Source organism: Thalassophryne amazonica, chromosome 4 (assembly GCF_902500255.1).
Source record: "Thalassophryne amazonica chromosome 4, fThaAma1.1, whole genome shotgun sequence".
In the NCBI taxonomy this organism is placed as follows: domain Eukaryota; kingdom Metazoa; phylum Chordata; class Actinopteri; order Batrachoidiformes; family Batrachoididae; genus Thalassophryne; species Thalassophryne amazonica.
Genome location: NC_047106.1, coordinates 135,257,242 through 135,273,372, shown reverse-complemented (window position 1 = coordinate 135,273,372; position 16,131 = coordinate 135,257,242). Strand labels below are relative to the sequence as shown.

Sequence of the window (16,131 nt, the reverse complement as noted above, 5' to 3'; positions counted from 1 at the left end):
AGCGACGATTAGAGAAAGCAAGGAAAAGAAAGCTGTAGGTAAGGCAGAAGAAGATGTGATAATTCAGCACAGAGAGCCAGAACAGCCTAACAATCACCGCCGGCTGGATCGTCGGTGACAAGAGACCTTTATCTCCTCTACCAGAGGATGCGATGTACCGCCACCACAGTATGATTTGGCAGTAAAACCTAAGGTAAAAAGAGAAAAAACCAGAAAAACCACAAACACGCGTCAAGCGAAAGTGCCCTACAGCCCCTCCCATGGTGGAACATAGTGATCCGGGAGGTGCCTATCCTATGATAGAAGTACCAAATCCTCGTGCAGGAACAGCAGGACAGCTATCAACCATGCTCGTTTATCGGACATGGAATGCTGATGATATTCAAAGCAGCAGTCGACATGATACCATCGCCACATGTCGATATTGAGGGATTTATGCAGGATATAGAAACATTAGAACATCTTACCACCTTAATGGACTGAAGTCAACAACAGGTGTGGATGAAAGCATGTGGCCCTAAATGGAGTCAGGTACGCGGAGACTGGAATCCTGCAGATCAACAAGGCGTACCACTGACACATGATGATCTAGTCTTAGAAACAAGAGTGGAAGCTATGATTACACGTGCAAAAGGAGTGTTAGGACCAAAGATAAATTATACTGAAATTACCAGGACAACTCAGAAAGAAGGAGAGCCATGGACAGAGTTTAGATGCAGATTGAGAATGTATTTAGGGTCCATAGTGGCATATTGCCAGGAACACCTGTGTATGAACAACAATTGAAAAACGCTCTGATCCAACATTCCAATAAGGATATAAAAGCTTGGATACAGAAACATTGGATTGGATTGCCTACAGGCACATTGGAAGAAACCATACACACTGCTGTCTGCAGAAGAATTCTTAAAGCAGAAAAGACAAGAAACAGCGACAAAGGAGTGTAGTAGCACATGGAGATGATGAAATATATTACCAGCAGGGTAACTTAAGACAGCAGAAGCAGTGCAAACGCCCCAAAAAGCCATGGCAAAATAAACAAGGTGGACAGCCACAACATCAAGGACCCTGGCAACCACAACAGCAGCACAGACAGGGAGGGCCACCACGTGCTCCCCTGATTTGTTGGAACTGTGGAAGAGAGGGACATATGTATAGAAATTGTCCGAATCCACCTACTGAGGGAGCAGCAGGGAGAATTCCACAACGGAATAATCCTCCGCAGCCACAGTATCCACAATGACTAGAATCCATAATCCATGATTCCACATCAGATAGGCAGTCCTGATTGTGATATGGATCTGTGTGCCTTGCTGGGAAATCCGGTACCAAAACCAGAAGTGACTTTGTTGGTAAATGGACGACCAGTGACATTCCTTTGTGATACAGGAGCATGTAGAACCACATGTAATGACAACATACCTGTCCATCAATTAAGCAACGAATCTTTAGGGTTCGCTCTGCAAATGGACAAACATCAGACGTCCCTATCACCAAACCCATAACGTGACAGATCCATTTGGCCTGACGTGTACTATGTCAGTGTTGAGCATGCCACGATGTCCAGTTAACCTCCTAGGACGAGACGGATTGACTGCATTGGGCTTGTCCATAATTGTGGAACAAGGGAAATTAGTTGTTGAACGCACAGGAGGCGTTAACCATGGTAAGAGAAGAAAGCGATGACCCCACATTCCACTATACTATACATTTGACATTTCAGAAGAAGATGCTGCAGGATGGGGTAAAGATGTCGTCTTGCAAGCGACAGCCCTACTAAAAAATCCTGAACAACAGATGTCACCACCTGACCTGCATGTCACAATGTGGCATAAAGATCCTCCAAGTCCGGATGGTGACTATGAAACTAAATTGAAAAATGTTTCACCTGTGAAGATGACAATGACCGATTTGATTCATGATGGCAACTCAACAGCTGTCATAACAGTAACAGCGCCACTGAAGATGTATCAAAATTGAGATTCACAGGTATGCCATTACATATGTCACTTTGTAAGCCATATTTGACAGAATGGCAAGAATTGGGACTGACAGTCATAACAGCTTTGTCAGCCTTGATGGAGCAGAGTTGGACCACGAACGGAGTTCAGTCCATCAACCAAGTTGTATAAAGTGCCAGTTAATGTCTCATTGGTGCTGACAGCTGGAACACACATTGATGTGTCCACTTCACAATCCTGAGTGTTTCAGTTGAGTCCTGAAGAAGATGCTCTTCTCTCTTCAGTACCGTCAGGATTGTGGACAACAGGTCCTTCAGACGTAGGACTGATTAAAAATGCACAACCTGTAGTTATAAGGCCAAAAACAGAATACAGACCATGTGTAAGACAGTATCCATTGAAACCTGATGCAATTGACGGAATCAGGCCAGTAATAGAGGATTTATTAACAGCAGGAGTAATAGTGCCATGTCCAGATTCACCATGTAACACACCCATATTTCCTGTAAAAAAGGCTCCGCCCTCAGTGGGGTGGAGAATGATTCAAGATCTGCAGGCAGTAAATGCTGCTGTGATTAAAAGGGCACCATGCGTCCCAGATCCACACACCTTGTTAAATTCGCTGAGACCAAATTCTAATAGTTTCTCAGTAATTGACATAAGTAATGCATTTTTCTCTGTGCCAGTACATCCAGATAGTCAATTCTGGTTTGCTTTTACCTTTAAAGGACAACGATATACGTTCACCAGATTACCGCAGGGTTACGCAGAGAGCCCAACTATTTATTCTCAAGTCATGTCAGCATGTTTAGCCAATTACGTTCCACCGGCAGATAGCCAACTATTAGTGTATGTTGATGACATTTTGATTGCCTCTGACACACGAGAAAACTGCATAACTGACACAGTAGCATTATTATGTTTCTTATTTGACAATGGCCACAGAGTGAGTAGAAACAAAGTTCAGTTGTGTAGGGATAAAGTAAATATTTAGGACATGAGTTATCAGCCACAGGGCGCACGATCCTGTCTGACAGGAAGGAGCAATTTGCACGCTCCAAAACCACAAACCAAAAAGCAGATGATGTCATTTCTTGGATTGACAAATTACTGCAGGGCATGGATTCCTTGCTATGCAGAGTGACTAGTCCACTTTCTGATTTGATGTACAAAGATGATATTTCAATGTCAACCGTGTTGGAATGGAACAAAGATGAAATGATGTAAAAGTGAAACAAACATTAGTGTCATCCACAGTTTTGGCACTACCAGATTATAGTAAACCATTCATTCAAACAGTTGATTGTAAGAATAAGTTCATGACTAGTGTTTTGGTTCAAGTGTATGGCTCAAAATTGAGGCCAGTTGTCTACTACTCATCTAAATTGGATGCAGTAGCAAGTGCTTTACCACCATGCGTACAGGCTGTTGTTGCAGCCTCTATGGCTGTTCAAAGTAGCAGTAATGTTGTTCTATTCCATCAGCTGACATTGAAAGTTCCACATGCAGTCTCTGCACTTCTGTTGCAGACAAACATGAGCCTTTTGTCCCCAGCAAGACATCTTTCGTGCATGTCCTTGCTATTATCACAGCCACACCTTACGATAGAGCGATGTACAACATTGAATCCCTCCACATTGATACCTTTACCTGAGGATGGTGAGCCGCACAATTGTCTTGATGTAGCAACAGTCTGTACGAAAGCACGCCCAGACCTCCGGGACACACCCATCCCAAACAGTACAATCGTGTATGTGGATGGTTCTTCCACTAAAAATGCTTATGGACAAACACAATCTGGATATGCTGTCGTCACAAATTCAGAAGTATTAGATTCTGCTTCATTGCCATCGTCATTTTCAGCACAAGCAGCTGAATTAGTTGCTTTAACTGCAGCTTGCTATCTGTTTCAAGGTACGGCCGTATCAATTTATACAGACAGCCAGTACGCTTTCAGCACAGTGCATGTGTTTGCAAAACTGTGGGAGGAGCGTGGAATGGTGACATCATCTGGAAGCCAGTGACTCATGCCACTCTCCTAACTGCCCTACTGCAAGCTGTGAAGTTGCCTCAACAAATTGCTATATGCAAATGTGCGGCTCACACCAATGGCTCTGACAGTGTTTCAAAAGGAAATGATTTTGCTGACAGGGCAGCAAAAGAGGCAGCAGCAGCTTCTTCTATTTTTGTTGTACAGGAAACTGCTCCAGATTTGCATTTAGGTCATACACTGCTTGCTGACATGCAACAGCAGGCAACTGACAGAGAAAAACAAATGTGGATAGCTAAAGGAGCTATGTATGCAAATGACTTGTACGTATGACCACAAAAGAAACCCATATTGCCAAAAATATGTTTAAATGGGCAGCTATTATGAGCCATGGCGTGACGCATGTCTCATCAGGGGGTATGATATCGCAATTGCAATCTATTTTGTTTTAGCACTCTGGGGTCAATCTGAGCTGGGAATGAAGGGCTGGATGTACTTATTATTATAATATAACTTTGTTTTCGCAGCCTCTAACGACTGGGAGTAAGAGAACGTTTTGACTGTTGTGATGTGGTGCTTAGTGTGAAGGAGTGTGAAGGACAGGACACTTCAGGCAGATGCAGAACAGCAACTGCAACAGACGAACGAGATGTGCTGACCTGTGTAAAAGAAAGTGTTCTTCCTACAGCTGCACTTATTGACGTATGCGTTTATGTTACGGGAAGAAACTTGTCTTGCGTCATCACCCCCACCCTTAGGACAAGTTTTTTGTTTATGTGATGAGGGCGTCTCTTAATAAAAAGAGCGGAAAAGCAGGCCAGACTTTAGTGTAGCCTTGGTGTACAGCCTGACTGCACTCCGCGCGTAAAATTTGACTTTCTGTCTCACTGGTGTTTCTTGACTCTGTTTGTCTTGTTAAAGGTTTTAAAAATGTTTGGAGGAGAAAATACCCAACATGGACGATAGATAATAACAAATAAAACTGGTTTTTGGGACTTCCAATTTGGATGGACAAGACTAAGAGACAAGCTTTCAAATGAATTAAAGCTCTGTCTGGGTTTTTGATTAATTAATAAGCTGGAATGGAAGATTACTGCTAATCCTCCTCCTCGGCCCGTACTACGAGCATTCTGACAGTTAGTGTGACTCGGGGGTGTTGACTCATTTAAACTAACATATTCATCCTGCTGTAACCAGGTTTCTGTTAGACAGAATAAATCAATATGTTGATCAATTATTATATCATTTACTAACAGGGACTTAGAAGAGAGAGACCTAATGTTTAATAGACCACATTTAACTGTTTTAGTCTGTGGTGCAGTTGAAGGTGCTATATATTTTTCTTTTTGAATTTTTATGCTTAAATAGATTTTGCTGGTTGTTGGTGGTCTGGGAGCAGGCACCGTCTCTACGGGGATGGGGTAATGAGGGGATGGCAGGGGGAGAGAAGCTGCAGAGAGGTGTGTAAGACTACAACTCTGCTTCCTGGTCCCAACCCTGGATAGTCACGGTTTGGAGGATTTAAGAAAATTGGCCAGATTTCTAGAAATGAGAGCTGCTCCATCCAAAGTGGGATGGATGCCGTCTCTCCTAACAAGACCAGGTTTTCCCCAGAAGCTTTGCCAATTATCTATGAAGCCCACCTCATTTTTTGGACACCACTCAGACAGCCAGCAATTCAAGGAGAACAGGCGGCTAAACATGTCACTCCCGGTCCGATTGGGGAGGGGCCCAGAGAAAACTACAGAGTCCGACATTGTTTTTGCAAAGTTACACACCGATTTAATGTTAATTTTAGTGACCTCCGATTGGCGTAACCGGGTGTCATTACTGCCGACGTGAATTACAATCTTACCAAATTTACGCTTAGCCTTAGCCAGCAGTTTCAAATTTCCTTCAATGTCGCCTGCTCTGGCCCCCGGAAGACAATTGACTATGGTTGCTGGTGTCGCTAACTTCACATTTCTCAAAATAGAGTCGCCAATAACCAGAGTTTGATCCTCGGCGGGTGTGTCGTCGAGTGGGGAAAAACGGTTAGAAATGTGAACGGGTTGGAGGTGTACACGGGGCTTCTGTTTAGAACTACGCTTCCTCCTCACAGTCACCCAGTCAGCCTGCTTGGGATCTGCCAGGGGGGAACTAACGGCGGCTAAGCTACCTTGGTCCGCACCGACTACAGGGGCCTGGCTAGCTGTAGAATTTTCCACGGTGCGGAGCCGAGTCTCCGATTCGCCCAGCCTGGCCTCCAAAGCTACGAATAAGCTACACTTATTACAAGTACCATTACTGCTAAAGGAGGCCGAGGAATAACTAAACATTTCACACCCAGAGCAGAAAAGTGTGGGAGAGACAGGAGAAGCCGCCATGCTAAATCGGGTAAGAGCTAGTAGCTACGCTAACCTAGCGGATTCCTAAAAACACGCAAAGTGAATAATTTAGAGGTGATTCAGCAGAAGGAGTGCTTTAGTTAAGGCACGTAAAGATTACACTGGGAAACAAATCGTAATCTAGATAACTAGATCAATCTAACTGCGCAGATTAAACAGCTAACAGATACAGAAAAACACCGCTGTCCTCCGGAACAGGAAGTGATACAATACCGCAGTGAGAGCCAACCACCAGTAGAGGCAAGCAAACAACACGTCTGGCCACCAGAAAAGGTCATGGGTGTGTTTTGAGCATAACATGAAATAAGCATCATCTGTCATCACTTTTAAGAACCAGAGCCGAGTGTAGTTGTCCAAGAGCCAAGGGCCACTTGTGGAGAGCTTCAGAGAGACCTGGATTTAGCAGGTACAGTTGTTTCAAAGAAAACAATAAGTAATACACTGAACCTCCATGGCCTGTATGCATGCTCACCACGCAAGACACCATTACTGAAGAAGAAACATGTTGAAAGTCATTTAAAGTTTGCTGCACAACATTTAGACAAGCCTGTGAAATACTGGGAGAATATAGTCTGATCAGATGAGACCAAAACCGAACTCTTTTGGATGCCATAATACACACCGCGTTTGGAGGTCAAATGGCACTGCACATCACCCCAAAAATACCACTTGAACATTGATATTTGGAGGTGGAAACATCATGGTGTGGGCTGTTTTTCACCAAAGCATTGGCAAATGTCATATTACTGGAGGAAGGATGCATGAAAGAATGTACTGAAACCTTATTGATAAGTGAAATTTGCTCCCAATTTCAGTAAGCATGTTCAAAACTTTTTCTCTGCGTCATTCCTGTTGTGGGCTGGGGTGTTTGGCTGGCTTGGTTTTTGTTTTCTGTTTCTCCCACCAGGTGGTATGCATTCAGGACTGAGTGGCTGAGCATTAGGACCTCACCCTGAACACCTGAGGGTTGTTTTCACGTGCAGGTCATCAGGACTCACAGCTGTGGTGTATTCTGTCTTGATCAGAGATTGCTGCATTTAAACCTTGAATGCACAGTGTCTGATTGCCAGAGACTCGACCTTGTGAGCAGACGTGTGAGATCGACGTCAGGAGAACAATCTCACCATCACGGACGCAGAGACCGCTCCAGGTTTGACGCCACAGTCTGTGAAGGAGGACTGGGTGAGGTCTCACGCTCTTCAGCACACTTCCTGAGGTAATTTGGCTTTGGTGACTTTTATGAAGTAATGACAGTGGATTTGGTGTCCCTCACACCTTGTTGTATCGAGCTGTCACGTTATGCTAATTGTCTAATCAGCTTCTGCTGCAGTGGAGATTTGAACTGAGTTGTTCCGTGCCTGCAGGGTGAGAAGCTGATGTATAGATTTAAGCCAGGAAGTGTTTGCTGATTGCGTGCACCTTTGAGTTGTGTCTCTCTGTGTGGAGTTGGACTCACCTCCATGTTTTCTTTCTTCACAGACTTGGTTTGTCGCGGCCACCTGGGGGGTGTCGGCGGGGTCCCTGGGTCCGAACTGCTGTGGCTCCGGACCGTTTGCGCTGTTGAGAGCGCGCCGTGTTTCCACCTCACCAGACCGCGGACTTTTTAGTTGTTTAGCACTTCACCCACTGTTATGTTTATTAAATTCGGTTACCTTTTGAACCGTGCTCTGCTTATTTTATGCTGGGTCCTTTCAAACGCTGGGTCGGTGCTCCGACCGCGTCCGACACATAACAATTCCATTTTATTATACATCTTTGTACAATCCCACACATATATTTCTTTGTATGTGTGGGATTACTTGGGTTACTGACATCTGGTGAAAATTTCATGTCAATAGCACCTTTAGAAATATATTTAATGAGAAAAATGGTAACATGTTCAACATTTGTTTTACCCGCTGTACCAACAGATGCTATTGCTAAGTCTTCTCTTGCATATTTGCACAACACCACTAACAGTCAACAGAGCATGTATTCTGAGGCAGTACACATCAAGGCAGAGGACTTCAACCACGTTGATTTAAAAGCAGTGGTCCCTAAATTCCATCAATATTGAATCACTACGATTGGGATCCAGTGCAAAACAAGCAAAAAAACCTGATTGGGACACCCCTAAATAAATCATAATAGAATCAACTGCCATCATTACATAAAACATATAAAAATCTACCACAGCAAAACACTGTTTGTGTTTGTGCTCAACAATTATGAACAACAGGTAACATTTAACTAGTTTTTAACCAATAAAAATAAATGGGGAGATTGGGAGGAGTGGGGGGCTGCTGCTAAAAAATTCTGAGGGTTCCCCCCTCCCTAAAAGATGTAATTTCACTACAAATTTTGATAAATTTGTAAGCCTGAGATATGATAAAATTCAATAAAAAATATTAAATAAATGAATTTAAGGTCGTGTGGTTGCCCAGCATTTAGTGTGCTTTCTAGATCTAAAGATTCTTGTTTCAAAACCAACCCTGCCCAGTCTCCATATAATGTGGAGATGGGTCAGGAAGGGCATCAGACTTAAAACCTCTGCCAAATCAACATGCAACATGAGATCTGCTGTGGTGAACCCAAGTGAAAAAAGGGAAGAGCTAAAGAAACTCAGTTTTATTCAGTTAAAATGAACATAATGATAAAAGAAGCCCAATTTAAAAACCAACTTTAAAAATTATAAAATAGAGTATTTTCTGCCCTGACACCAACATAACATATGCTGCATCAGCAGTGTTATGATGTTGCCGTTCTCAGCTGCTGGAGGTAAAGAAAGAAACTACACCAAAACTTATATCACTTCCCACCAGCAAAGTTTCAGCTTCGTGTTTATGTCTTCATAAAATATGATTCTAATTCACTGAGCAAGAAAATGAGGCATTGATTTTCAGTTGAGAAGATGCAGAGAAGAAATGGAGAAATGTCAGTAGCTGTTCCATCCGTGTCGACCATGCGCACCACATTGCTGAGCTCCAGCTTCTTCTCAGACGTGCCAGATCATGCTCAGGAAAATGTGCCACATGGTCATAGTGATGATGTTGACACACTCAACATGCTGTGTAAATGACTGTATGTCTTCCCAATGGGGAAGACATCAGAGACTCTGCCTGCACTCCACTCAACACTTGAGTGCTACCCACATGTGGGATGACCAAGATGTGCAGTGTTCTTACTGTCGCCTCACACAGCAAGAAAGATCCCAGGTGAAAGCCGAGCCATTTTGTGTGGAACATGTTTTATCCCTGACTGGATAGTTTTTGCTTCCCTCCATGACCACCAAGCAGGACAAGTGCACACAGCTGCACTAATGCATGAACAGGTTGTAAAATTATGAACACTCAATACACCTACCTCTCTTGTTCATGCGGAAGAAGTGCAATGCTACTGGCCAGGAGAGGAGCGCCATGAGTGAGACAGCAGTTACATGGAGATAGGGCGCTGTGACCTAGAATGTCAAGAGATTAAATAAAAGAAGAGAAGAGAAGCACAGGAACAAAAAAAAAAAAGTCAAAATCATCATCATGTCAGGCACATATTTCTTTCTTTCCAAGGTCTTTTTATTTGAAGAAGAAAGCAAAATTGTGTAGTATTACAGAAGGAAAAGTTTGGTTGTGCAATGAGAAATATTTCCCCCTCATATATAACATTTATCACAGATGCAAACAAAGAAAAAAAAACAAAAAAAACAGCAAAGCATAATACTAAAGACAAAGTGTAGTTATAGTGATTAGGTACCCCCCCCCACCCACCCATCCACCCAAAAGTTGTGTGAGGAAAAACACTATGAATAAAATAAATTAGTCAATAAATAAATTATAAATTACAAGAAAGTGAACAAAATTGATAGAGCTATATTGAAAGAAAGTCGATTTATAACTATACAATCATATAACCATAAACATATGTGGAACAAAAATTATATATATATATATATATATATATATATATATATATATATATATATATATATATATATATATATATATATATATATATATATATATATATATATATATATATATAAAAACAATTTCAGAAGATACTCAGAAATGACAGTCATGGGTTTCTCGAAGAAAGTCAAGAAGGAGCGCCAGACTGTGTTCAATCTATTTTCTGTTCCTCAAGCAGTGAGACAGATTTTGTCTAGATTTAGACAGTTCATTGTGTCTCTGATCCAGTGTGAAAAAGAAGGAGGGGTGGGATCCCCCTACCTTAATAAAATAACTGGCAAGCCAGCAAAGAGGAAGAAACCAAAACTTCTACTTTTGCTTTTGGTAGATCACAGTCTGAGAATATGCAAAAGAAAGCAGTTAGAGAGGGTTTGGTACAATTTGACGGTCAAGTATTTCTGCAATAGTTTGAAAATAAGAGACCCAATATTTAGTTAAAGTAGGACAGCACCGGTACATTTGTATGAATCTAGGTTTAGTTTATTAGCTGTTGGGGGTCATAAATATTATTAGTTTGTACATCTGATTTTCTGCTCTGCCCACAATGCTACGTGTTGGCAAGGTCACAAGAATAAAAATCAACCATACTACTTTGTCACTGTATATAAGCCCCCTGGCCTATACTCTGAATTCTTGGAGGAGGAATTTGATGAGTTTATCTCTAACTTGTCAACGAGTGCTGATAACATTTTGATTATTGATGACTTCAACAATCATATAAATAAGCCTTCTGGTCCCCTCTACAAATCATTTATGGAAATTATGGATGTGTTCAACACCATCATCCCACAGAAACTGGTTTCCAAGCTGGCTGAACTAGGAGCCCCCTCAGCACTGTGCAAATGGATCCTGGACTTCCTGACTGGGAGGCCACAGAGTGTCAGGATTAACACCACCTCATCCTCCACCATCATCCTGAACACTGGCTCAACCCAGGGTTGTGTGCTTAGTCCACTGCTGTACACATTGATGACCTTCAACTACAAAGCCCAGCACAAGAATAATCTTGTTGTTAAGTTTGCAGATGATACAGCAGTGATCTGGCTCATTAGCCAAGGGGATGAGACAGCGTACAGGCAAGAAGTGGAGAACCTGACACGGTGGTGCGGAGACAACAACCTCATCCTCAACACCCAGAAGACCAAGGAGATAGTCGTTGACTTCCACAGGTCAGTCCCCACCATCCCCTCCCCCCTCTACATCAATGGAGCAGTGGTGGAGATTGTCTCCTCCATCAGGTGGAGTCCACCTTCCAACACTCTCACCTGGCACAGCAACACCACGGCTGTCATCAAGAAAGCCCACCAACGTCTCTATTTTTTGTGGAAATTGGGAAGGGCCGGACTGAACACAGATGTCCTCAGGGCCTTCTACAGCTGTGCAGTGGAGAGTGTCCTGTCCTGCTGCCTCCCTGTGTGGTATGGTGGCTGCACGGTGAAGGAGAAGAAAGCGCTGCAGCGGGTGGTGAAGTCTGCACAGAGGACCATCGGATGCAGCTTACCACCCATTGGGGGGACATCTACTTCTCCAGATGTAGAGACAAAGCCACCTGCATCTTCCGAGACTCCACCCACCCTGCACACAGTCTGTTCACACCCCTTCCCCCTGGAAGGAGGCTATGCAGCATCCGGGCCACCATTGAGAGGCAGAAAACATCACATCATTTCTAAACGGATGGCTGTGTGGAGCCGGGACCGTCGTGTGCAATTTCTCTGGTTATCACAAGAGCTGGACATCAGCCATTTTCCGGCAGATTTCACTTTTAACAAGAGATTTTGTCATGGAAAGCCGCGCGGAGGCTTCGCGCGTCACGACCGATTTGCTGATTGAGCGAGACAAAGGAACACCTCCGTTTCGGAGTGCCAGGAGACCAGTTGGGACATGCCTATCTCGGCTTTCAATGCTTACCAGCCCAGTGAGTATAAGAGAAATTGTGGAGAGCTGGGCATGTCCCAACTTGTCCGTTGTCTCGCTCGATCATCGAATCAGTCCTGACACGTGAAGCCTCCGCGCGGCTTTCCATGACAAAATCTCTTGTTAAAAGTGAAATCTGCCGGAAAATGGCTGATGTCCAGCTCTTGTGATAACCAGAGAAATTGCTCACGACGGTCCCAGCTCCACACAGCCATCCGTTTAGAAATGATGTGGTGTTTTCTGCTTCTCGATGGTGGCTCAGAGCGCGGCGCTGTGCGCCATTGTGGGGTGTCCTTAAAGCTGTAGTAACACTCCTTATTCTCTGTGAAGCCCATAAAATTTTCACCGAAAGCCAGATAAATTTTTCGAATGGTTTCCAGCTGCTTGTCTCTAACAGTTTCTGAAAAAATTCTGATGGAAAAAAAGCCCAAATCATTCCGCCATTTCCTGACAATAAAAATCTGACGAGGGGGCTGGACCACTCCTGCCACAAGGCGTGGTCACAGGTGAATGACACAACCGACAGGCATGGAAAACTCACGCATGCGCACAAAGGTTCAAGCTTGGCTGACGTAAAAACATATGAATCAAATCCATATAGTTTTTGAAAAAAATAAAAAGGTCCGTTACTTTTCTCACAGACCTCGTATATATATTCTATAACCACAGGGGTGCGCATATTGTACATTGCAAAAGTTTATATTGCAAAAGTTTATACAATAGGTTAGGTTAAAAAACAACAATTGTTCCAGTTAACTACACCAAGACCTGGAGAAACTGCATTTTGTTCTGCCTGTAAGGGTCGAGTGACAATAAAAGTGAGTCTGAGTCTGAGCCTGAGTCTGATTAGGATTCCGGCAATGTATTCAGGATTCAACGCACATTACTGGAAATTTCCTGGATTTGGTTCTCGCACGTGGTATTGCTGTCACAAATATTGACATAATGCCTCTTGGATCAGTGGTCTCTGATCACTCACTTATTAAGTTTACATTTTCACTGCCATGTTTAGTGGAACAACAACCTTATTTCTCATTGCGGTGACACATCAACTCCTCAACTACAACTGAACTCGAAGCAAGACTGCCTGATATCATAGCTTCACATTTGGAAAATGTCCAATCAGTAGACAGTCTTGTGGACAGTTTAAACTCAGCACTCAAAACTACACTGGACATGACTGCTCCACCTATATTAAAACCACACCCCCCAAAACAGTCACCTTGGTTCAATGATTACTTGCATGACCTCAAGCATAAGGCTAGAGGTCTAGAACAAAAATGGCGTAGTTCAAAATTACAAGTATTCCACCTCACATGGCATGATGCTATCTTAGACTATAAGCATGCATTACTGGCTACAAAGCAGACCTATTACTCTGATTTGATCAACAAAAACAAGCATAACTAAAAAGCTCTTGTTCAACACGGTGGCAACACTTATTCATGGACAACCACCTGTAAGTCGCTCTCCTTTTACAGCACAATACTTCTTAGATTACTTCGAGAAGAAAACAGACAACATTAGGCTGAACATATCCCAGCATGCCTTAACCCAGCCACTACACCCTGCTATTGAGATGGGTGCTATCACTGAGGTATTACCAAGATTGACAGAATTTGATAGTATCTCACTGGGTGTGCTGACGAAACTTGTAATGTCTACAAAAAGCAGAACCTGCTTATTTGATTCTATACCAACAAAACTGTTTAAGGATCTGTGGTCCACTCTTTGGCCGACTGTGCTGGAAATTATTAATCTGTCATTAACCTCTGGATCTGTTCCTAAAAGTTTCAAATCTGCAGTGATTAAAACATTACTTAAGAATTCTAATCTTGGACCTAGTATATTGAAAAACAATGGGCCGATATCAAATCTATCATGTTGCTCAAAAATTCTGGACAAGGTGGTTTCACAGCAACTCGTGGACTAATCTTTTTGAGCCACTGCAGTCTGCTTTTAGAAAATATCATTCCACACAGATATCTCTCACTAAAGTGGCGAATGATCTTCTGCTTGCAATGGATTCGGACACCACTATGGTTCTGGTGTTGTTAGATTTTAGACCAGGGGTAGGCAACCTGTTAATCAGTGAAATCACCTGGTGGAGTCAGTGGCTGCAAAGAAAACCTGCACCCTCATGGCTCTTTCTGGAACAGGTTGCCTACCCCTGTTTTAGACTTTCAAGCCTAGACTTAAGACACACTTATTTTCCCTTTTGTATGGCTAGCATACTGGCATAGTATGGGACTATGCTTTCTACCCTTTTAACTTCACTTGATTAGGAAATGGAGCAGGCCACAGCCTCAACTTTATCTAAAGTCTGGGTCTTTTAGTGAACTTAGGGCTGGTGGCCAGCGATCACCTTAGTATTTCTTCTGTTTGTCTTGTTGCTTAATACTGACCAATTATACTATATTTGTTGACTTTCTGCTGCCTGATTCTGTTTTGTTTTTCTCTCTGTTTGAGATGCGGGAGGTGGTGTCTTCTTCTGCAGGCCTCCCGTCCTGTGCACCAGCATAGACTCCCAAAATTTCCTGTATATTTGTATTGTCAACTGTGTCGGTAGCATGGCCCATGCAGAGGGTCACCCCTTTGAGTCTGGCCTGCTTGAGGTTTCTTTATCAAATCATCAGAGGGAGTTTTTCCTTACAACTGTCACCTGTGTGATTGCTCTAGGGCAGTGTTTCTCAACCTTTTTTGAGTTGCGGCACCCTTTTTATATTTACAAAATCCTGCGGCACACCACCAACTAAAATAATATTATAATGCTATTACCTCTGGTTTTGCGCAAAACCCAATTATCGCAATAGAAAATCGATACAGAAAACATCGCATTTCGAAAATCCTCAAGCATTTTGCGTGCGCTCTGATCTCAAGTAGGGCTGTCACGATTAGAAATTTCTGGAGACAATTAATTGTCAGACAAATAATTGCGATTGACGAATATATTGTCTATTTTTTTTCTTTTTTTCCCCTTCTTTATATTCTACTATTGTAGTATAATTACACAACTCTGGAAGAACGTTTGGCTTCTGTGAGTGGAGAAACGGGGAATGGTGCAACATTTTTATTTTTATCTTCATTTTACATACAGTCCCAACTTTTTCTGATTTGTGGTTGTTTCTGTTGCATTTCTGAAATTGTTTCTCCTCATCAGTCACGTTTTGTGCTTAAACACTACATTAAGCTCAAGACTGAACAAATAAATACCTTTGGAAAATAACAGCTGTTAAAGTTCAGAGTTCTCACCTGCTTTTTGTGATCTGTGCGTCTGAACATTTTTTTTTTTGTGTATCTCAGTTCATTCATATATTCTCATTTTTTAAATATGTTTTTAAAGATATTTGACCGTTTATTTCATCTCATGGTCTCATAAATTCAGCATACGACGCGCACATGGTGTGAACAGGACGGTAACGGCAGAATCACACCTTTAGAGAAAGTTCAGAGAGAAGTAAAGGCAGCTTCACGTTTTCGTTTTGTTAACATGTTCACTCCATTTAAAATCCTCTCTCTGCTCCGCGCTCGCTGCGCACTGAACGTGTCGCGCCTGCATTCAGGAATCTCCCTGAAATTGAAACTGACATTGAAGAGCAGGAAAAAGAAAAAAGAAAGGTTACTCTGACCCCAGTGACCTTGAACTTTCCAAAAGAGACCATTTAAGGGAAATTCAGGGGAGCATTAGCATGGCCCCCCAGACTCCCAGCCTTTTTAAGCATTTTTCTTTATTTGCCTCTCAAATGCCTGGACGCTCCTCACCATCTAACCATGTCATTTAGGACCTTCAGACCTTTTTTCAGTAAAATGGTTCTTGGGAGCGTGAGCATGGCTAAAACCTTTCAGCTTCTGTGAAAGCTCAGCCCCCCCAGAACCCATCCATCCATCCATTTTCTTCCACTTATCCTAGGTCGGGTCGCGGGGGCAGCAGCTCAAGC

At 42.8% G+C, this 16,131-nt stretch overlaps 1 protein-coding gene across 1 annotated transcript in view; it reads right to left on the bottom strand.

Annotated features, from left to right (window-relative positions):
* Nucleotides 1-9,657: 9,657 nt before the first annotated feature.
* The window catches only part of LOC117509047 (glycerophosphodiester phosphodiesterase domain-containing protein 5-like), a 65,733-nt gene continuing 59,259 nt past the window's right edge, over nucleotides 9,658-16,131 (bottom strand). Inside the window, exon 7 of the mRNA XM_034168858.1 lies at nucleotides 9,658-9,774. Within this exon, the coding sequence (XP_034024749.1) occupies nucleotides 9,658-9,774 (117 nt within the window). The remainder of the gene's footprint in view (nucleotides 9,775-16,131) is intronic.